The 23293-nt window shown below is 41.5% G+C and overlaps 1 protein-coding gene across 1 annotated transcript in view; it reads left to right on the top strand.

The window, feature by feature from the left end:
- The window catches only part of UPP2 (uridine phosphorylase 2), a 33655-nt gene extending 10592 nt beyond the window's left edge, over window positions 1-23063 (top strand). Inside the window, 7 exon segments of the mRNA XM_039237567.1 lie at window positions 2714-2852; window positions 3760-3779; window positions 5937-6054; window positions 9941-10081; window positions 12537-12748; window positions 12875-13055; window positions 22912-23063. Of these exon segments, the coding sequence (XP_039093498.1) occupies window positions 2714-2852; window positions 3760-3779; window positions 5937-6054; window positions 9941-10081; window positions 12537-12748; window positions 12875-13055; window positions 22912-23063 (963 nt within the window).
- Window positions 23064-23293: the final 230 nt, after the last annotated feature.

The following is a 23293-nucleotide window of genomic DNA, read 5'->3' as shown; positions in this document are numbered from 1 at the left end:
GCTAGCTGTCAGCACAGAGCCCGATGTGGGGCTGGAAACCCATGAACTGTGAGATCATGACCTGAACCAGTTGGGTGCTTAACCGACTGAGCCACCCAGGCGCCCCAGCAGTGGGTATATTTGAAAGCGAATTTGTCCTGGCAGTCATTAGGCAAAGTCCATAACACATTTCTGTAATTCTTTAGACTCCTTTCCAATGTATTTCTATCTTATTTGATAAAACCAGGAAAAATAATTTAGTTTGGGGCATAAGTTACAGAAAGTGTCAAGGTCAATGTTGGTTGGTGGTCTTCAGCCATATTTTACTTCTCATTAAAACAGCCAGACTGGAAAAAAAAAACAAAACACCACCAAAACAGTCAGACTAAAAATTGTGTTTAGAGGTGATATTTAGTAAGTCTGAGTTAGGAGTAAGTCCTCAAGAATAAAAATGTTTCCGTCTATACATATTATCTTTGTGTCTCCAGAAACATTCAGAAATTCCTGTTGATTACAGCAATACCTACAGTTCAAAGAAGAATTGAAACCACAAGCTATTCTAACATCTGTTTTGGTTTTATGGTCAATCTGAATAGTTGTAATTTACATTCACTGACAGCACACAATGAAGTTATTTTCAAACTACTGTATTTTGTAAAAAGAAAACAACAACAAAAATGGCCTCTTTGTACTTAGATGTTGAACCAAGTCTTAACTATCCATGCCAACAGAGGGGAAAATTTCATGAATTATCAATAATAATTCAAGAACTCACCTTAGACCACAGCCTTCCCTCTTTGCTACCTAGCCTTTATGGCTAACTTCCATTGCAGTTCATTATCAACCACAGGCCCATTAGAGAAACCCATGAGAGGGCACAGAAAAGACAATAATGAGGGTAGAAGAGAAGCAGAGGGCCTGGATAAAAGGATAATTACATCCTATAATTGAAGATTAGTGTGGCACAGGAATTATTGTTAAATGGAAACAGAATGCATCATGTAATCAGACCACCCAATAGTCCTAGTAAATCATCTGTGAATGGGGATGCCTACTCTATAACCTCTGTTAGGTATTTCCTTGGACAGATATTCATCGCTAGGATGAACCTCTCCAATAATCCTCTGATCCTGTGCCTAACGCTGCCCACATCGGTTAGGCACCACCAACTGCCTTTTCCTTACTGGATTTGAACTAGCTTCATTTGTAGTAAGTTCTACAAATACAGAAACAGTAAGCAAGCTTAAAAGCAAGGCCAGGAAATTGCTACGTGATGTGAAAAAGAGTAGTTACCATTTGTTGAACACTCAGAAGTTACCCGGCTTCATGCAATATCCTGTCATAATCTGTCCCATTTTATCCTTACCAAACCCTCTGAGTTGTTCTGCATTTTTCTATTTTGGAGACAATGCTCCAAGGCACATAGAGATTATGTGTGTAACACAAAGGAAGTCACTTAACAGGATATAGGATTGGGGTGCAAAGCCAGGTGTATCTAACCTCAAAGGATAGGCCCTTAAACACTACATTCATTACCTATCTCTCTGACTTGGACCTTCTTCAGCTTCTGTGCACCTCAGGGCTTAGCTTAGATTTCTGAATGGCTTTGCTCCTGGCGCCCTTCTACAGGCTGTGCTTCCTCGGGTCTAGGACACCTGCTGCTGCTCATCTGCTGCACTGCCGACCCCGGTGCTCACCAGGCTGCTGCTTACCCATGCTCTAGGGCTGCTCCCCTCCTGCCTCTGGCCTCCACCTCACCCACCTCTGAGGCTGCTGCACTCCCAATAGGCCATTGTACAAGCAACTATAACATGATTTTATTTTTATTTATTCTTCGAGTTGATACCCTTGACTGCAATACCTATTATAATTTCAGAGATGTTAAAATGTGAATAAAACAAGAATAAACCCAAATCACTGGAATTGATGGAATATCATAGTGAGATCTCCAGTCTACATGAATGATAAGGCTTATTCCATGAGAATTTCTTCTGAATGAGAAGTTGGAAAGTCTTGCTGTGATTATTTTATTTTATTTTATTATTATTATTATTTTTTTATTTCTAGGATAGAGAGAGACAGCGTGAACAGGGGAGGATCAGAGAGAGAGGGAGATACAGACTCTGAAACAGGCTCCAGGCTCTGAGCTGGCAGTCAGCACAGAGCCCGACGCGGGGCTTGAACCCACAAACCGCGAGATCATGACCTAAGCGAAAGTCGGAAGCTTAACCGACTAAGCCACCCAGGCGCCCCTTGCTGTGATTATTTTAAAGCTGTAAGTTAACATAGCACATTTTCTGATAAAAACTAACGTTTGGGAATATGGAATGAGAAGACATATCTAAAACTCACATTTCTTTTTTTTTCTCATGTTACTGATATTCCATATAACCTGCTAATGTCCCCAAACAGGTGTCTGTATCAACTCAAAAGGCTGGTTGATGTTCACTGTAAACAAAAACACCAGGAAACTCCCACTTGAACAAATTCAACACTGACTTTGTGTGATTACCTTTTTCCTTTACTAATTAAGTACATCAAAGTTTGTGTCTGGTTGCCTTATTTACAGTTATTGATGCAAATTATCTAACTCATGAATTTAACTCATTAATGTCTATATGTACCCTTATGTAAATTACTGAAAAATTTTTTTAAAAAAACATTAAAGTTGAAAGCTGTCCCTTGGTTCCTACCCCAGTTAAAAGGCAGATAATTGCTTTATTTTTATTAACAGTTTGTCTGCGTTGGGGGAAGCCCCAACACAATGAAAGAATTTGCACTGCTTATGCACAGGGAGCTTGAGCTGGAGGAGAGTGGAGAGGACACAAAGAACGTCTGAGCTGGGACAGACAGATCTTGCAGGGACAGAACTTGTCAGGGGCGTTCCATCAGTCTAAGTACTCAATGGTCACAAGCTAGCAGAAAAAAAGGTGGGAAATTCTGAATACAGTTCTTTCTCCTCATCTGTTTTGCATTTTCACACAATTAAACTAATTGCCCAGGTGTGACTTTCATTGTTGGAAAAAGTCCTGGGGGCAGAACGCAGCAGGTTCGTTGTCACTTTACCTTATTAGCTACCACTTAGCTATTCAATTTAGGGGGAACCCTCAAAGCACACCTCCTCTCTTTAGTTTATAGCTGATTAAGACACAAGCAATTTTCTCTCTATCCCTGATCTAGCTTTGAGAATGTTGAGGTTTTTGTACACAGGGGCCAATTTTCAGGATTGTCAGTGTGCTGTTTAACATTATAATAAGCCTGCTGAAAAAGCTGCTAATGCATTTCCACAAGATCTTGTGAATTGCTCTCTGTATTTGGAATATGTTAACAGCTCTGGACACACACAGTGTCCTAAGACAAAATGAAAGTGGAATGATTTTTCAGTTTTAGGAAACACATAAACCACTTCCTTCTTCGACTCAGGGTAGCATATGCATAAAGGGAGTGGATATATGTGAACACCCAGCTTGCTTTTCTGTCTGTCTGCCACAGACCTGTGTTCTGAAACCACAGCTCTATGTCTGTCATGTGTCTGGACACTGCGGTTCTCCTAAGGGGCACCACCAGGCATGCCAGAGTACAGGGCAAGAGTCCACTGCAGAGGTGTGACAAGATTAAGGAGCTGAATTATCTGTGGTCCCTGCACCAGGGAATAGCCCCCATCCATCAGTCACTCAATAGCATCTGGTGATGGAAGGATGAATGATGAATGATTGTGCCTGGAAGTCTGGAGGAAAAAAGGGAAAATTAGGCAATGACAATTGGGGCAGCCAAGTTGAGCTCCCTTCTTGGCCACGAATGTCTCAAATCTGCTTTGGGGGTTCAAACGGGGGAAGCCATTCATTTAATCGTTTATTTATTTAACTATTATAGAATATCTACATTAGAAGGAAGATAAATATTCTGATCATGACAAATTTTGTTTTCCTAATCTTTGCCTGACTCTAGACTATAACTGTTTGTCCTTTTTTGCATGGTAAATAGGTAAGGACAAAACAGTAATGTTTATATATAAATCTGAAACTATCATAAACAAGCAGTAAAACTTCAGAGTAAGAAATAAAAATGGATCCTGCTGTCCTATCTGGGAAAAAGACCTGAAATATGTATCATGTCCAGGGATCAGCCAATTAAAAGTGGCCTTTACTAGGCAGACAGAGGATTTCCAGTTGGGACCCCTTCTTTTAAAAACTCTTTCTCTCCAGCAGCTGCTGAGGGTGTTGAGGGTGTGTGTGTGTAAGGGGGGGGGGGGGAGGAGACTTTAGCAGGAACACATGAGCCCATTTGTCATTTTATTACCATGTTGCATAATAAGTGATAATCATAAACCTATCAAATATCTGATTTAGAAGAAACCTAATAGATGAAATAATAGTGCATTCTCTTAATTAATAGTTGAGGAAAATGAGATTTAGAGAGTCTACTCATTAGTGGCAGAGCCAGTGTCAAAGCCCAGACTTGTTAATCTTGGACATATAAATTAATACAGATTTGATTCATGTCTCTAGGAGGCTTACAATGCATTTGGAAGTCAAGACATGTTCATTGGGAACCAAAAATGGGGATCCCAGAGATTCAAACTTTCCACAGCTTAATATTCTTTTTATTCTTTTTTAAAAGTTTATTTATGTATTTTGAGAAGGGCAGGGGAAGGGGCAGAGAGAGAGGGCGAGAGAATCCCAAGCAAGATCCGAGCTGTCAGCACAGAGCCCAATGCAGGGTTCCATCCTACGAACTATGAGACCGTGACCTGAGCCAAAATCAAGAGCCGGACACTTAACCAACTGAACCACCCAGGTGCCCACTAGTTTAATATGTTTGATGGCTAGAGGGAGGGAACTCAGGTGAGAACATCACGGTCATGGTTGCAATTAGTGGCAGGCATCACCTAATTGCCAAGGTACCCCTGGTGCTTTTCCACATGCAAAGTCTTTGTGCTCAAGAGGCGAATACATTGAAATGAAATTGCCACCATTTCAAAGGGGAGAAGAAGGGGGGAAATAGTGGGGGAGAGGGAGGGAGGCAAACCATGAGAGACTCTTGAATGCTGAGAACAAACTAAGGACTGATGGGGTGGGGGGAGGGGGGTGATGGGCATGGAGGAGGGCACTTGTGGGGATGAGCACTGGGTATTGTTGGAAACCAACTTGACAATAATCTATGTTTAAAAAAAGCTCCAGCTACTACAAATTCCAGCACCTATAATCTTTCTGGAGAGTTATTAGAACATATTGTAACAACCAGGAGTTGCTAAATTCTCTAACCTATGTTGACTCCTATTCTGGCGATGTTGATTTTATTGTAGCAAATGCTAAGGAAAATAAGGGTTATGTGGAAAATAGGGGTTGTGGTCATGATGTATAGCAACGTAGCCTCACCTACGCTCTGAATTGTCAGGTGTGGATGTAGCCCGCACCTCTACCCTCTTACCTTTCAGAGCTCACATAGAATTAGCAGCAAATGAACAAGGCCACATGAGAGCAATGAAATAGGTTTACTATTTCACTTAGTACAGTGGAAGAGGACTAATAACATGGCAGACAAATTTGTATTTCCTCAGAATCAAGTCAACCTTGCAAAAAGCTCTTTTTCAAAGGCTCATTGTAAAGAGCCCAGTGGGGAGATGAGAAATGGCCATGCCCCGACACACCAGTATTCCATGCCATCCTCCCCGTCCCCCCCCCCCCCCCCCCCCCCAGCTTCTGCTCTTGACAACGAGGGCTGAACTCTGTGTAACTGGCAGGGAGATGTCTCTGTCTGATCCTCACAGATGGACACATCTATCAGCATGTCAGGTAGGCGTCAGAGCTGACTTACGTTTTGCTCAGCTTTGGCAAAGTCATAATGATTATGTAAATTTATCTGAGGGCTGTTAACTTGTAATGAAGGAAGAAAATATGTCCTGTGCGTGTACCAGTTTGTGAGATGTATAATGACTTTCTCTTTTCTCTCAACAGCATGGCATTGGCATTCCCTCCATCTTTATTATGCGTATGCTTCACAAACTCATCAAATTACTGCACCATGCCCGGTGCCACGATGTTACCATTATCAGAATTGGTACATCAGGAGAATAGGTGAGATGGCTTGATTTCTACTGTGAAATCCAAGTGACTGTTCCATTGAGGGTAGCTGCCAAAATACAGCAACATACGTAGAGACCCGCAGAGATCCAGGTGGGCTGGACGATGTCAGGAGGCTGCGTTTGAGGAAATTTGTAAAAATTTAAATTTAAAGAAAATTAAAGACATCTAGAGAAATATTTCTGTTTTATCTTCCTCTTTTTTTTTTTTTTTTTCTCCATGGAAACCTGGCATGAGAGATCACACTGCCTATTGCCCAGATGGACTTAGGTATTCTTAAGGGGAAGACTGGAAGAATTGCTAGGGAATATGTATGAGGAGAAGTTTAAGTTTTGAAGCTGAGGAATTTTATAAGTGACAGGAATAAGTGCTTTCAAGGAAAAATTAATCACTAAGATTTGCATTGTCAGCTAAGTAAGCTGACTCCATAGCTCCAGGGGAAAACTTTGTTTTAGCTCACATCAGTGACTCCACCCCTCTTTTTGGCAGGATCTTTTCCTCATCAACACACCAGAAGAGTTTGGGTTGGGCTTTTATTTATTTATTTTTTAATTTTATTTTATTATTGAGACGGAGAGAAACAGAGCATGAGTGGGGGAAGGGCAGAGAGAGAGGGAGACACAGAATCCGAAACAGGCTCTGTCTGAGCTGTCAGCACAAAGCCCGATGCCCTGGGGCTCGAACCCATCAACCGTGAGATCATGACCTGAGCGAAAGTCAGACGCTTATCCAACTGAGCCACCCAGATGCCCCAGCCTGGGCTTTTTTTTTTAATGTTTTTATTTATTTCTAGGAGAGAGAGAGACAGCGTGAGCAGGGGAGGGTCAGGGAGAGAGGGAGTCACAGACTGAAACAGGCTCCAGGCGCTGAGCTGGCAGTCAGCACAGAGCCTGACGCGGGGCCCGAACCCACGAACCGCGAGATCATGACCTAAGTGAAAGTCGGACGCTTAACCGACTAAGCCACCCAGGCGCCCCTCAGCCTGGGCTTTTAAAGAAGGGCCGGGTGACGCTTCCTCCTGTTTCCCCAGAGCCTCCTCTCTGCCCCTCCTCCTCTACTAGTCAGGTGGCTGGCTGGTCAGGGGCCCATGCTTCTGCACTGGGCTGGCACAAAGTTCAGAGGAAACATCCTCCTTTTTCAATCTTTTCTCCAGAAGCAGACCTTGTGAGGACGTGATTTTATTATGTACCCAAATGTAGATAGAGACAGGGCACTGTAACTGAAAAGGTTCCGTTGACAGAGTGACAGGACCATACAGAGATTATAAAAAGGGTTGTGATTTTGCTCTCAGATTGACACAGTTTTGGGGCAAATTTCGACCTTAGAGAACCTCAGACAAAGAACTAGAGGAGTGACTTGTCCAATATCACAAAGCCACAGGTGGCTGAGCCATACTTCACTAGAAATAGACACATTCAATAAGACTATGTCCTTTCCACAGCTGTGGCACAGGGTGAAGTCCAGGCATGGCCCTCACAGGTGGCATAAAGAAGAACATCTGTGGATGCCTATCTAGAAAGAGATGGAGAATATTAGCAATCTTTGGGTTTTTTAATGTATTTTATTTATTTCTGAGAGAGAAAGAGAGACAGTGTGCGCAGGGGAAGGTCAGAGAGAGACACACACACAGAATCTGAAGGAGGCTCCAGGCTCTGAGCTAGCTGTCAGCACAGAGCCCAATGCAGGGCTCTAATCCATGAACTGTGAGATCATGACCTGAGCCAAAGTCAGATGCTCAACCAACTGAGCCACCCAGGTGTCCCTTAGCAATCATTGTTAAATCCAACATCCTTCTAGATTGTTGTTTATCCATTGTTACCCCAAATAAGGAGTAGGTAACAGTGCATTTGGTAATGAAATGGGTAACATTGTTATTAAGTTGGGGTTGTGGGATACAAGGCTCTGCCTGCATAGCCCATGCCAATGCAACATACCATCCTTGCTGCCGTGGCTGCTACTGGCTATGGACAAGTGTCCAATACACAGACTGGACTATCTCTGCTGACTATCCAGCTCATGGTCATGAAATCTAGGTCTTTTGTTTTATGCCAACACGATACATCCAGCCTACGGCTATACCAGTATCAGAGCAAAGGTCAGCGAATGGTGGGAATAAAACCACTGCACTATTGTAGATCCCTTCATGTTGAAGTTTTGTCCTCATTAAGAACTCTTAGCTTATTGCTAGGATGTAAATGTTTTCTTTTAAGCAGCATTGCATTCAGAGATGAAGGAAGTAAAGCTCATTCCTCTGCTGATGTTCCCACTCTTTAGATGAGCCAATAAATCTTAATGAGGATGAAATACCTGATTAAATAATACATCGACCTTTGAGAGACTTTAACCAGAATATTAATGTTCCAACATCTCTGAATATTAGGATGGCCTGTGAATAATAGCAGATTTGATGCCCACATTTTCAACTTCATTCTCAGTCTCCTTCCTGCAATTAGGACATTGTGAATAATCCAAGAAGCTACATGTTTGACTTATTTTAAAAGTATCTAACCCATCAAGGCTTTTTCATCAGAGCCCACCTTGGGTCTCTACCTGGACCTTCTAAATGAACTGCATATTGATTAGTATTAGAATTTATAAGAACTCAGAAAGATATGGCTAATACTCTGTGGCACAGGTCAGTAAACTTCTTCTGTAAAGGGCCAAATAATAAATATTTTAGGCTTTGCAAACCTTAGGATTTCTGTTGCAGCTTCTCAACTCTGCCATTGTGGTGTGTAAGCAACTATAGATAATATGTAAGTGAATGAATGTGGCTGTGTTTCGATAAAACTTTATAAAGACAGGTTGAATTTGGCCCATGAATTGTAGTTTACAGATTTCTGCTTTACAGCATCTCTGTGAAAGCATTCACTCATTCAACCTGTGTTTATTCAGTACCTATAATGTAATAGGGATAATGCTAGGCTTACAGGGACAACAGTGAACAGACATTGCTCCTGCCTTTATAGAGTTCATATGTTATCCAGGCAATAGACACACAAGGAGTAATACTAAATGTAACAAATATTGAGACACAGAGAATCTAGGGTACTATCAATATATATCCCCTTATCCAGGCTCTCAACAGAAATCTGAATGGATCCGAGACTAGATCAAAAGCTGGGCTGAGGAAATTTAATGTAACCTGTGTTGCCTTTTATTCTTCCCCCCTCCATGGATTCAGGTATGTTTTTTCAGACGTTCCTCCCTCCATGGATTCACACCTAGAGAATGAGTTGCATGTAGTCTGATGAAAGAGTGTGGGACACGGGGGAATTCCAGGCAGGGAGAACGAGTTGGAAGAAAATGGTTTCTCAAATTTCTGAGACTTGAGTTTCTGAGTCCCATAAGCAAGCCAGAGTTTGCAGCAATGGAAGGCAGCCAAGAGGCCTAACTTACATGGGATGGGGGGTGGGGAGGGAATGGATGTGACAAGAATCAGAAGGAAGAGAGAATAGAGATGCAAAGAAATTATAGTAATCAAGGAGTTGCAGAGAAGATTAAATATCAAGTAGTCACATCACTTCATGAAAGCTACTTGCTGGCAGGCTCATTTAGTTTATTCCTGACCTAATTTACTCAAATTTGAGCCTGAAGGCCAGTACTAATTTGCATGTCCAAGAGTCATGTTTGTCTTGAAATCTAAACCTGATCACACTGTAAATGTGAATCTGGAAAGACAGCAAATGTAAATGCCTGTTCTGAATGTTATTATTTAATTGCATTTGGAAAAGAAAATAATTTAAAAGATGAAAATAGGGAGAATCATCAGCAGCCTGCATTAATTAGTGTTGGCAGAATAGATTACATACTACATGTCAAAAGTAAATTCTCAGTGACGTTCTTCTGTAACCACTCTTTTAATCCCACGTTGTGATACTGCACCGGGTCTGTTGTAATAGCAGATGTGTGCACAGACTCTTTCCTTAAACCCTGGCTTGAATAGGTAATCTTGGACAATATTGCTACCTGAAGTGCCGTACTTGACAAAGACCTGGCTGAGAAGCCCCTCACCTATGGTAAAGGGACTTCCCACTTCCCAATCTTCGTTGGACACGCAATGTGTACCTACAATTTTTATAAAGAGAGAAGTTATAAACTGGGAAAGCAACAGAAACTTCTCAGGAACTCTTTGTTATTCAAAGCCATCATTTATATTAAAAACTCTGCTTTAGAAAATTAAATAGTTGGGGATTAAAAACAGGAACGGAAACAGTCTTTTTTAACTTACTAGAGCATGGGAACGTAAGGACATAATAAACAGCAGAGAAACATCCATAATGAATTTATATTGAGAGTGGGTTTAATCCTCCAAGAGCAAATCAAATACTAAAATGCAATTAGTGATGTTAGCAAAATTGTACCTCTGTTTATGCCTTTAATTTACACTGGTGACTCTGGGGAAAAGGGAATATGCTGAATTCCATAGCTTCTGCCATTTTGAGGTACCTTGACCTATACCTCAGAAAGGATCTGGTACCCAGGGCAGAGTGAGGACCAGGAAACAGGGAGAAATATTTGGGAGAGGAAATCCTAAAGGGATGGGTGCTCTCAGAGTGGTTCTTTTCTCTCTCAACCATGAAGGGTCCCCAAATCAACTTTCGGACAAATTGAAGGTGATTGCCAAGTAGTAGCTCTTGCTCCATGGGTTAAGGGGCCAGGAGAAAGCAGTGTCGTGGGCAGACTCTGCTCATCCCAGAAGAAAGAATCTAACCAGGACTGTTACCATTCCTTGAAGGGCCTTCTAGAAATCTTGAGGTGTAGTTGTGTTCCCGTAAGTTCAAACGATGTATTCATTTTCTTTATTTTTTTAAAAAATGGTTTTTATTTATTTCTAGGAGAGAGAGACAGCGTGAGCAGGGGAGGGTCAGAGAGAGAGGGAGACATTGACTCTGAAATAGGCTCCAGGCTCTGAGCTGGCAGTCAGCACAGAGCCCGACGCGGGGCTCGAACCCACGAACCGCGAGATCATGACCTAAGCGAAAGTCGGTTGCTTAACCGACTAAGCCCCCCAGGCGCCCCTGTATTCATTTTAAACTAGGTTTCTTTTCTTGTCCCTTGGATCAAACTTAGGGTATTCTACTGAATATAAAAAATTATAGGGGCTCCTACATGGCTCAATTGGTTGAGCATCTGAGTCTTGATTCCACCTCAGGTCATGATCTCCCAGTTTGTGGGTTTGAGCCCTGTGTCAGGCTCTGTGTGGATAGCATGGAACCTGCTTGGGATTCTCTCTCTCCCTCTCTTTGTTCTTCCCCCTCTCAAAATATTTTTAAAAATTATGTATGGAGGGACACCTTGGTGGTTAAGCATCTGACTTCGGCTCAGGTCATGATCTCATGGTTCATGAGTTCGAGCCCCACGTCAGGCTCTGTGCGGACAGCTGAGAGGCTGGAGCTTGCTTCAGATTCTGTGTCTCCCTCTCTCTCTGCCCTCCCCTTTTTATACCCTCTCTTTCAAAAAATACACATTAAAAAAATTGTTTAAAATTTTATATGAAGACAGGTTATAGTTTGTATAAATGTTACTTGAGGTTAGTAAAAATAGTGTCAGTACCTATGTGTTATAAAATAGTAGGCATGTTGGGTCTGATAGGGTTAAGACTCTGTCATAGGTCACTTGCCACTTCACAGGGAGGGTCATCATTAGGTTTAACTCAGTTTGCAAATGGCAGCCGGTTGGAGTTGATGTTTTCTTTGGCCTGCACAGTATTTTTTAAAACGTGAATTATTTTGCCAACATTGAAAATTTCTGGAGGTTTTACATGAAAGTCCAGATTTTTGGCTTCTTGAGATAACATAACATAAAAAATATAAAATAATATATTCATGGCAGCCCTGGAAAGCCCCTGCCCGTATCAGGCTGCACTTGCTGAAGGTGAGGCAAGTGCAAGGCTTCTCCCTTCAGACCTCACTGATGTTACCTGCTCAGCTTCTGGGACTTCAGAGTTTGAATTGGCTTAAATAACACCGTATTAGAGGTGTTGGCAGGCAGCACCGAGGAGGAGGGAGCAAGGAGGAACAGACAGTATAAAGCAGACAAGTAGTGTATAAACTAGAGGAAAGGGAGAAAAAGAGCAGAAAGAGAACAGAAATGGGGACTGTGCAAATGACAGATGGTGACAGAGTGTATTGGCCTCCCCGCTTCTATCCTCGCCCTTCAACTTGGAGCAGGGTACGCACAGTGGAGGCGGCAAGATAGCTTCAGGCTCCCCCCTCGCCCCCCTTCCTTCTGGCTTCACTAGTTGACACAGGTGAAATTAAGTGATAAATGAACACTGAAAGCAGCCTAGAAGGGAAAAAGGGTGGCGTGCAGCGTGAGACATGCATGACAAGGAGGAAGGTGGACAAGTCCACTGTCTGTAGCTCCATGGTCATAACGGAGACAGAGAACTGCAAGGTCCAAACCACCATCCTGATCCTTGAGCAGCTTCAAGAGCATCACTGAGGCTTGAAGCTGCTGCTTTTCCTTCAGCACCCGTCCCTGAGCCATTCCCCAGTCACGGAAGCAACCTGAGACTTTCCTCAAAGGCAGACCTCCTAGCAAGCCTCCAGGTCACGCTGTCCCTGGGCCCAGTGCTGGCTGCCATGGCACTCAGCGGTTACTTGTTCCAGAGCCAGGGCCCTCGGCACCATGGAGACTCCTCTCCACCTGAGACTCTTGAGCCAGGCACAGCCTTGCTCCGAGTCCCCTGAAAGGGTGTTCAGATGGCTGGGTTTTCCCCCAGGAGTGCAGACCCAAGTGGGAGAGCCAGCCAGAGAGCACTGGAGTCCCCAGTCAGCCCTTTAGCAATGCTGCTGCCATCATGGTAGGACATCAAGCTGCCAAGTGTTCTCCATTCCTTTTGGGCCAATGTCTGGGATAGAATGCTGTGGTCCTTTTCCAGAGAAGAAAAGTTAGACTGCTTGAAGAGGGCATAAAAAGCCGGCATCAGGAACACTGAAACGGAATCTGCAGTGTCCTCGGCTCCATGTAGAATTTGTGATCTAAAAGGTAAGCTATTCATGAAAGCCTTGGGTCCAATTCTCCTTTTTCATGAAGTTATTTTCACTTGGCAGGAGAAGAAAAAGGAATCCAACTATATGTTACTTAGGGTTGAATGCAGGTCTTATAATGTTTGTAATATGATCATAATAATGTCTTGTGAGAGAGCAGAACATAGTTCTCATTATGCAAGTGAGGAAACCAAGCCTCAAGAGTCAAAAAGGAGTTGCCCAAGGTCACGAAGGCTATGTAGTCAGGACTTGACAGCAAGTTCCATTTTCTTGATCTTGATAGTAGCTACTATTTACTGTCACAATTTATCAAGACACAATACAAATAAAATATTCCTAAAACAGTTCATTAAAGGACAAAGCATCAGTGGAGGTTTTTAAAATTAATTTACCTGCATTTTTGCTTTTCCGAACTTTTTATTTTGAAAACGTTTAATAGTTCAGAAAAATTGAAAAAATGGCATAATACCTATCTACACTTTACAAAGATCGAACAATTTTTAATATTTTGCCACATTTATGCATGCTCTCTAAATATATATATACACATATATGTATATCTATGTATATATATATGTGTGTAAATATATGTATACACACATCTATTTGCTTTTTCCCAATTCACTTGTAAATGAATTGCAGACATCATGCCAATTAACTCTTATACCTCAGCATCATTTCCTAAGAATAGAGATATTCTCCTAATGACCGAAATACCATTATCAGAAAAAAAAAAAAAAAACCCTAAGGAAAGTAAAAGCAGCTTCATAATATCACTTAATATCCATTCCATATTTAAGTTTCCCTAATTGTCCTAAAATCTTTTATAAATTTTTTTACTCATTATAAAGCTAACTTCATATATTATATTACTTTATTGTTATAACTCTGTATAGTTCTCCCTACTTTTCTTTTTTTCCTATGACAATGGATTTTTTTTAATGCAGCCAGGCTGTTATCTTGTTGAATATACCAGGTTCTAGATTCGTCAGTGTGTTTCATCATGGAGGTTCATTTGTTCATCTCTACTGCAGACTTCCTGTAAGTGGAAGGGAAGTCTGGTGGCCACACTAGATTCAGCCTTATGGCAAGAACATTTTATGGTAATGTAAGCTTCACACTGTACCACCTCAGGGAGATGTGATGTGAAGATGTCCCGCTATTAATAATTTCAAGCTGGAACACTTGGTTCAAAGGATAACTTCCAACACTTTCCATTGAAAAGTCAAAGTTGTCTCTTTGTGTGGAACAAGCAACCTCTGTGATGACTATTTGGCACTGCATGAACACCTTGTAACCCAATTGTCTTTTACCAGTGACTTTAGCATGGGTTGCAAAATAGTGATTTTTTAATTCTATTGTTCCCTCCACATTTAATAGCTGGCATTCTACTTTAAGTTTTCTTCCTCACATTCTTTCTCTTTCTCTCTCTTTTTTGGTCATGGAGGGAAGTTATTGTTTTGTGGATCTTGTTCAGATCGATGTGTTATATATGGTTTCTGTCATTACTGTCTTTGATACTTAAATTATCTCAAATCTGGTGAGGCCAGTGGAATTGGCAGCACACCTGGGGAGACTGGTGTCCTGGAATCCAGAGAAGAAAGCTTCAAAGAAGAAATAAAGAATTATAGCATGTTAATGTGTCTTTTACTAACAGGTGGAATTTTAATTCCAACATTTGTCTTTATAATCAGTCAACTTTAATATACAAAACTACAGGGACGCCTGTGTGGCTCAATAGGTTGAGCATCAGACTTCAGCTCAGGTCCTGATTTAGCGGTTAGTGGGTTCGAGCCCTGCATTGGCTCTATGCTAATAGCTCAGAGACTGGATCCCCCTTCAGATTGTGTCTTCCTCTCCCTGTTCCTCCCCCCCGCTCTCTCTCTCTAAAATAAACATACAGCAAAAAATTTTATAAAAAATATATGCATATATACAAAACTACAAACAAAATATATGTGGTAACATTTCCAAAATACATTTTAGAAAGAAGTTGTAGTTCATAAGAGATTAGTTGTAGAACCACTATGCTTAACCACCTCCATCTCTCAGAATACATGTACTTGCAGATCCTTGTAATATATGGGTGAAGAATGCAAGTGAATCCTTATCCTCTTTCAAAGGACATCATTAATATCCCCCTTTCAGAGAAACAATACCATCTGCTTTTCTCCCCACGCTTAATAAGAGTGAGAACCACAGGTGGTGGCACCTTGACCTTGACCTGAGCAACAGTCCAATCAGCAGACAGCCTATGGGAACACTTGGATTTAGACATTTCTGCTCCAAGAAATGCATTCTCACATTTCTTTATTATAGAAACAACAAGTGGTCACCTAAGCCATGGCCTCATACAGTATGCAAATGGAGAATTTGGTATCCAGTTAATTTAGAGGGAAAAAAATGCCTTCTGACAAACTACTGCCCTGATGTAAATTTGGTGATGACCTTCAGTTCTTCCCTAAGAGGTGTCAGTTGGGAACCAGGTTGAGTTCTCAGCTTGTGAACCCTGGACCCTGGTCTTTCTCTCTTTAAGGATGTTGCCAAACCCTCAGAGAAATGATTCTGTTCCGAGGATCTTTCTGTCCTTGCTGCAATTCCTTGTGACCTTGCTCTCTCTGCCACTTGCAGGCACCCTCCTGGACTCTCTCCTCTTACTTCCTGTAGTTCCTGATGCCCTGCAGCATCTTCCTTTTTCTGCAACTGCTAGGGCTGTTGGTAGCCAAGTTAAGCCTGCCAGCAGCTCTCTTCCAAGCCACTCCCGCAGCTCTTTCACTGAGCAGACCTCTTTCAGACTGCCAACATTCATGCTAACGGTTGTACCTGTAACTCTAATCCTGTAGTTCCTGGGAGTATTTCTGTCTGAACCTCTTCATGTGATGGGGACTCTTATCTCCCTCACACACCACTGTTTTCAAAGGTGAATTCCTCGTACAGGCCCTCCTGGAAGATCAACCACCGGGACCCAGACCCAACTCCATGCGTACAATGCTACCATGTTCCTACCTGTCATCACTGCTTCATAACATCCTTCCCCCACAGCAGTGAAGCTCTGAGAAACTCCATGTGAGCTAGGAAAACTTGCTTTGGGGAAGGCTGAGAGAGCTTTCACAAGCAGCTGCTTTAATACGGAGGAAGGTAGGGAGAATATAGGAGTGTTAAATGACAAGGGAAAATGTATTTCACCTGGCACTAAGAGCGCAGGGCCCACAGGCTGTGGGTGGCTTCCCAAGCCTATTCCCCCTCCCCCACCATTCTGCTCCCACTGTTAGTAATGGCCAATGCCACCCTGTCCCCCTTAGATCACCTTCTCTAACGGTCTTTTCTGTCCTTTTAATATTACCAGATGACTGAATAACTAATCTGACTTCATACTAAGATCATGACGGCCAATGGCTTCAGCTTATAATTAACTTTTTGTTTAAACAAGGGTCTTCTAGAAGCCATCATTCTAATTCCAAGGAGTCACTTGCTGAGTTTGAACTGATGCAAAATGGATCTTTCTGCACCCCCCTGGGACAAGGAGGTCTTGGGTCCACATGGATTACCACTTCTTATCTTGATGATTAATATCCTATCTCATCACAAATCTCACTTCATCAGGAAGCCTTGTCTGTAGGACGACTTCAACTCACTCACCCATTGTTCTTCTGGTTTCTTTACATATTAACTTGTATATTATTGTACATATATTAATGCATGAAGTTATGTACTAAACATCTTTCTCCACTAGAAATATAAGCACCATGAGAACAGGGAACTTGTTTGTCATTTTCTTGCTATATCCCCAGCACTTAGAATACCTTATGGACATTGAATAAGTATTTGCTAAATGAATGAACACATGAGTGAAAGGAATGACCCTTAACTCTCATTTGCCGTGAAAAATGACTATGGCAAATCCATCTGGCCCTGGCCACATTAATGACTTGGGAGAATTACCTAAAGGACCTTAGAGTACCTCCAAACTGTCGAAATAGGAAGAGGCAAAGCCTTAGAGTTAACCCTTCCTTTGCCATAAGGTTTATACAATACCTCTGCTGTATCTCTAGCCCCGGGATCCTTTGATGTCTGATAAGTGTACAACCTGCTTGAAAGGTGGCCACAGACACCCATAAGTCACTGTTGTTACCCTGATCTCGTCCTGAAGAAGAACAGTGGAAATCCAGCGTTGTGTTCACAAAGATTAAGGTGAAGGGAAATAATGTCCCTCACAGAATTATTCTCCACTGAAAGGCTAAACCTTCAGAATAAATGTAAATCCACTGTACAGTGTTACATAAATGAATTCAGCCATGATTTTGTAATATGCATACATGTGTCCCTCCCTTAAAGCAAAATCTACTTTAATTAAACCCCTAACATTCTGATTAAAGATGATAATCCTTTTGCACTGTGAACTTGTGATAAGTATGTTCAATTTGTATCCATTTTTAAAAGACAGTGCCGCCTTTTGACACATGCTTGCTTGCATGGCAATATGTGAAACCTAATATTTATCTAAGATTAATTTCTGCTTAAATCCTCTTCTTTGTCTTTAGCTGTTTGCAGCACTCACAGTGGTTTTGTTCTTTAGGATAAAGGAAGAATCCAGTGTTATTTCGTTTGACGGATACTGACAACTTTGGGGATATAGTCAGTCTTTATAATATTACTTTATTACAGTTCAATAAAAGGGAGTAGAATCTTGATTTTAACTCAATTTTATATTCTTCTGCTGGTCCCAGCAATGACGGATAGTGGGCTCTAGGAACTTCACAGTGATTACTGATAAAGCAAAGAAGATATTACAACAAGGATTAAAGATTATAGTCAGTGTGGAGCTGGAGCATTTCTTAACTCTAAAATGGAGACAAATCAGGGTTTTGAAATATTACTGCAGAAGAACTGGAGGCAGCCAATTGCAGCTCTCTTTGCTCTCACAGGGGAAAAACTGTGGCTCAGAGAGTTTCGATAACTTTCCCAAATTCTCCCGGTTGAATTAGCAGCCGAGTGAGGATTTGAACCCAGCTCTGATCCGAAGCCCCTGTGTAGCATGTTCTGCTGCTTCGTCCCACCAGCTTCCCATGGGTACGCATAGTTCTTAGAGTCTGTTCGCAACAGTGACAACAACAATGCACTTGTTTCTATGTCAAAAGTTGTGAGCAGATAGCTGTGCCCCTTCTGCAAGCAAGCCCTGAGGGCTCAGCACATGGTGAGGTGGTGAGTGTTGGAATCAAAGCATTAATTTGACACTTATTCAGTTGTCTGCATATCCATTATTTTGCCATGAAAATCAGTCCGTTTACCTGGGAAATCAGGCATAAATGTTAGGTAATTCATTTACTTTTACAAAAACAAGATTTAAAAAAAATTTTTCTTCTTACTTTGTTAGATTAGAGAGAGAGAGAGAGAGAGAGAGAGATAAGAGGGACAGAGAGAGATAGATATAGATGTTTATTTTTGAAACAGAGAGCATGAGCAGGGGAGGGACAGAGAGGGGGGACAGAGGATCCAAGCGGGCTCTGTGCTGACAGCAGACAGCCAGAAGTAGGGCTCCAACTCAAGAACCATGAGATTATGACCTAAGCCAAAGTCGGACGCTCAACTGAGCCACCGAGGCACCCCAGTTTTTATATAGTTTTAATCAAGGTGAGCCTCTATTGTTTTATTTGATTTATTCTAGTTCTCCTCCCCTACTCTCTCTATCCAACTCTTCCTCCCCCCATACCAACACACTCACATAGTAGAGGACCATTTAGGACCACTGACTCAATCCCATGTATGGTTCGCATTGTTTATGACCACTCCTCCCTCGCTGTGACCCAGTGAGGCATCCTGGGTGCCCCTTCTGGAATCCCCACCACCACCCCCAGCACACCAGGCTCCATCCTTGCTCATCCTGACATGTCTCTGGTTGGAGGTCCAGTATCCATCAGACAATCAAAAACCCACGGCTGCAGCTGGGCTTCCTGGAGAGGACAGCATGGTCCTCACAGCAACAAGAGGAAGGGAGGCACGTGAGTTGAGTGTGTGGACTTGGGAGAGGCCTCTGAGATCCAACCTGCCCCTATCTCAGAGAGTGAAAGGAGGCAACCTGCTTAAGGAAAGCCAACTAGACAAAGAAAGACAGATGGACTAGAACTGAGATTTCCCATCTCCTGATCCCTACTCCCTCCACTATTTCATAAAGTGTAAAAGAGTAACATATTTATCTATTGACAGATTACTTGTATTCTCTATTTTTTTGAATAGACATTAGCAGCAGCTTTCAATAAAGGATGAATGTTTAATACAATTTAAACAAAGGTAAAGTGAATAGGGGCATGTATTTAAGGGAGTGGATAGGGAGTTTTCAATATGAAAGAGGCCATTTGGGAGTGCAATACTAAGTCTAAATACTTAGATTTGGTTCTCAGTTTCCTAGAGGTCAAGTTGAAAATGGAAACACTTTGAGTTAGCATTTGAAGTTTATCATAAAAACTTTGTCCAAACATTAAACTTGAGTAAAACTGTCAGCTATATTATAATAGGCAGTGTCTTCACTAACACGTTTATAAAAGACATGGGCCAATTCTTGAAAGAGTTCATGCTAAATCTTGGTTCTATCTGAATTGGCATTTCTTTGGGAACCTAAAGCACTGGGGCTCAGTTATATTGTTGTAACTCGATTTGATTCAGGATACACTTTAAAGTCTTTAAAACAATTGTTCTAAGGGGTGCCTGGGTGGCTCAGTCAGTTGAGTATCTGACTCTTGATTTTAGCTCAGGTCACTATCTCCCAGCTCATGAGATCGAGTCCCACATTGGGCTCTGCACTGAGTACATGAGGTGTGCTTGGGATTCTCTCTCTCCCTCTCTGCTCCACCCCTGCTCATGCTCCCTCTCTCTCAAAATAAACTTTTTAGAAAAGTTTAAAAAGCAATTGTTCTCAAATATTAATGTGAAAACTTGCTGCTAGGTTTTTTTTTTCTAATGTGGATTCACTGTCCTCTCTCATTCTCATTCCTCAATCACTCAGTCCAAGATAGAGCCTAAGAATCTGCATTTTTAACCAGGTCTGGTTCTGATGCAGGTGGCCAGTGGGGCACATTTGAAGAAACATCAATCTAGAAGAATAAGTTATTCTTATGACCCTTATCTTTGATCTTCCTCTTTGAATATAAATTTTCTTCACTTGATTTGACTAGCAGCCAATAGCCTGAGATTGATTTTTCAGGGCAAACAGAGGAAGTGCAAAGGCTCCACATTGCTGAGATTCCTATGCTTTCTATATCAGGCATACATGAAATAAATAAACTCAGTCATTGAGGAGTAAAGGGGGCCATGATAAAGGCTGGGGATAAGTGGAAGAGGAGAAGTCATAAGGGCCACACTGGAAACTCCAAAGCTAACCTTCCCTACTTTGCCATTTTCTAAGGCTCAGCCCTGTTTGAGTTCCGCAGTGCATGGGAGGATTTGTGCCTCACCTTGCTGCCTTTGCCTATAGTTTATATGAAAACCTTCCTGGAAGTCCATTCTGACTCAGAGAGGTGGGGCTAAATTGGGCATCCATGGGGATCTGTGGATTTCTAAGGATTCATGGTGGAATTTAGGGACACTAACCCCCTGAAATTATACGTGAATATTTTGTGTTTATAAGCATACGTGTATTTTTGTGAAAAGAGGTTCCAATTGCTTTCATCAGTTGCTCAAAGGGACCATAAATGAAAGAACAGAGAGCTGCTGGGAGTCCCTGGGGCAGCATTGAGCTCTGTGTTCATGTTGGTGTGCTCCATCACATTGCAGTCTAAGGTCAGTTAGCTGACAACCTCCTTGGTGACAGCTAGGTCACTAAATATCTCTCCACAGGAGCCCCCCTCCATGCCCAATCTGAGGATTATGGTAGCAAAGCTGTCAGGCTTAATTTTGACAAATTGTTTTGGGCAATTAGTCCCTTTTAATGGCTCATGGAAATAGTAATTTTAGGTGACAAGATTATTATATGCTGCTTGTTAATGGGTCCTCCAGGGTCAAGAAAACACCACCGGGATTGCTATGACCTGTTCTTTTCCATCTTTGGCACTCCCCTTGAAATCACCAGAAAAGACATTTAGTAAAGTCAGCTCCCACTCTGAAAAGTTCAGAGCATGAGTTTCATTTATTCTTTTGCCAAGTGAAGGATTAGAGGACTTTCAACTTCTCCCTGTTACTGCCAGCCCATGTCAGGCTTCACAGACCTGTTGATCATTAATTTGAAAAGCTGGGGAAGTTTCTAGCCCTTCCCTTTGCTTATTTACCTGTTCATCCAAGTTGCGTTACAAGCGAGTGAGTTTTGAATAAGTAGGGTAGGTCCTAGGTGATAAAATATTTGACTCAGCTCAAGTTGAATATTTTCATTGCTTTTCACTTCACTGAACAGGAGGGTCAGTTTGACCAGGAGGTCAGGGCAGGTCTGTGTAATGGTTCATCATGTGCCTTCCCAGGGGAGCAGTGGATGGAAAGGCAGAGAACTCTTCTCAGCATTTTAGGAGGCTGGGAATTGACTGGTTATTTACTAACTGTGTCATTCTGGGACATTTGTTTGACCTCCTTAAGCCCTCATTTCATCATCTGTCAAAAGAGGATAAAAATAATAGCTAGCTCATGGTATAGCCATAAGGATTAAATGATATCATAAGTACCCAGCATATAACAAGGACTAAACCAAACAAAAAAGATAGCATCTATTATCACTATAGTCCATCTCTCCTTCCCAAATCCAGATCTTATTAAGAAGTCTGAAATAGTGGAGAGGTCAAAAGAGTATTACATTCACATTCAACTTTACCTCCATGCCTTCCAAGTTCGTTAATGTAGGCGCATCTAATCCCATGTACAATGAAATGAAATAATAACTTAAAATGATGCAGATGAGGGCCACCTGGCTGGCTTAGTCAGTGAACATATGACTCTTGATCTTGGGGTCGTCGAGTTGGAGCCCAACATTAGATGTAGAGCTTACTTTAAAAATAAAATAAAATGATGCAGATGAAGATAAAAACCACTACACTGCTATCTACTCTAAGTAGGTAACACTGATTTCAATGTGTGTAACCCCATTCCTTGAAATCAAAGATTTCATGTGAAATTGACAATAAAGAATTTGTAGGGGACCCATTTTTCTCTTATTCTTCTTGACTGATAAAACCAAAGACCCTACCTTCATGGTGACTTTTCAAAACTGAGATTCGTTTTTTTTTTTTTAAAGATATTTATTTGTTCTTCTCCCTTAGTTTCATGTCTATCTTAAGATTTTATTCATATTCTTCAGAAACTAAATTTTAATAAGTTTACTCTTTCACAGAGCCTGTTCTTAGATTTATACATTTTACTTCATATTTTCCTTCTCAAATTTCATAAGGATCAGTAATCACTTTTATTGGTGTTTCCCAAGGTCTGTGTTCATACCTCTTCTGTATTTACTCTGTTCTTCACTAAGGGCTGCAGCAGGCAAACCTAGACATTGCACCCTAGAGTGAAATGTCATCTTTGGAGTAATGGCTAGCTCTTCACGTATACCCTCATGTAAGAAGATCCTTCTCTAAAAACAGGCAACAGGGTAGAAAGCTGCAGCTTTGTGTGTCTAAGATGGCAAAGATAGCCCCTTGTTCTTCTCCTGAACACAAAGCTTTCCAGAACATTAGAAAGGAAAAAGGAGAGTACTTTTAGATAGGGTATTTGGTGGAGTCGACAGAACTATGAATTATATGGAAGGCTAGAAGGTTCAGTGAGTTGCATCTATATAACAGAAAATAACACAAAGTACATGTGTAGGGAGATAGGGGTGTTTGTCTGATGTTTCTGAATAAAAAATAAACCCATTTGTTCAGTAAGGATGCTATCTGCTCTTCTAGCTACTATGGTCTGTATGACAGGTCTTGACAGACTTAAGTGTGACCAGATCAGCTTGCCCCATGGTGTTCTATCAGAGTACCAAGAACAGCATCAGCCCCTAATCTCCAACTTCATCAAACAGCAGCTTAGATTTCACGACCAGATGTCATAACTGTGTAGCCCGATCCTTCCCTACAAGTTTGGGTAGTTCAAGTTTTAATGTTAAAGTCATATATTATTTGTGACATTTTTAAAATAGTTCTCGTCTATGTGCTAAAAATCATAATAGAGTGGTTTTATAAAACCCCTTTCTGTTGAAAATTGCATTTATTGTAAAAGAATGTAATACTCACATTAAATTAAATTCAAATTTCATCTTAGAATAAGTTAACTAAGTTAGTC

The sequence above is a fragment of the Hyaena hyaena genome, unplaced genomic scaffold (assembly GCF_003009895.1).
Source record: "Hyaena hyaena isolate Hyena2069 unplaced genomic scaffold, ASM300989v1 scaffold_126, whole genome shotgun sequence".
NCBI classification, from domain to species: Eukaryota; Metazoa; Chordata; class Mammalia; order Carnivora; family Hyaenidae; genus Hyaena; species Hyaena hyaena.
This window is presented reverse-complemented; position numbering and strand designations above follow the sequence as displayed.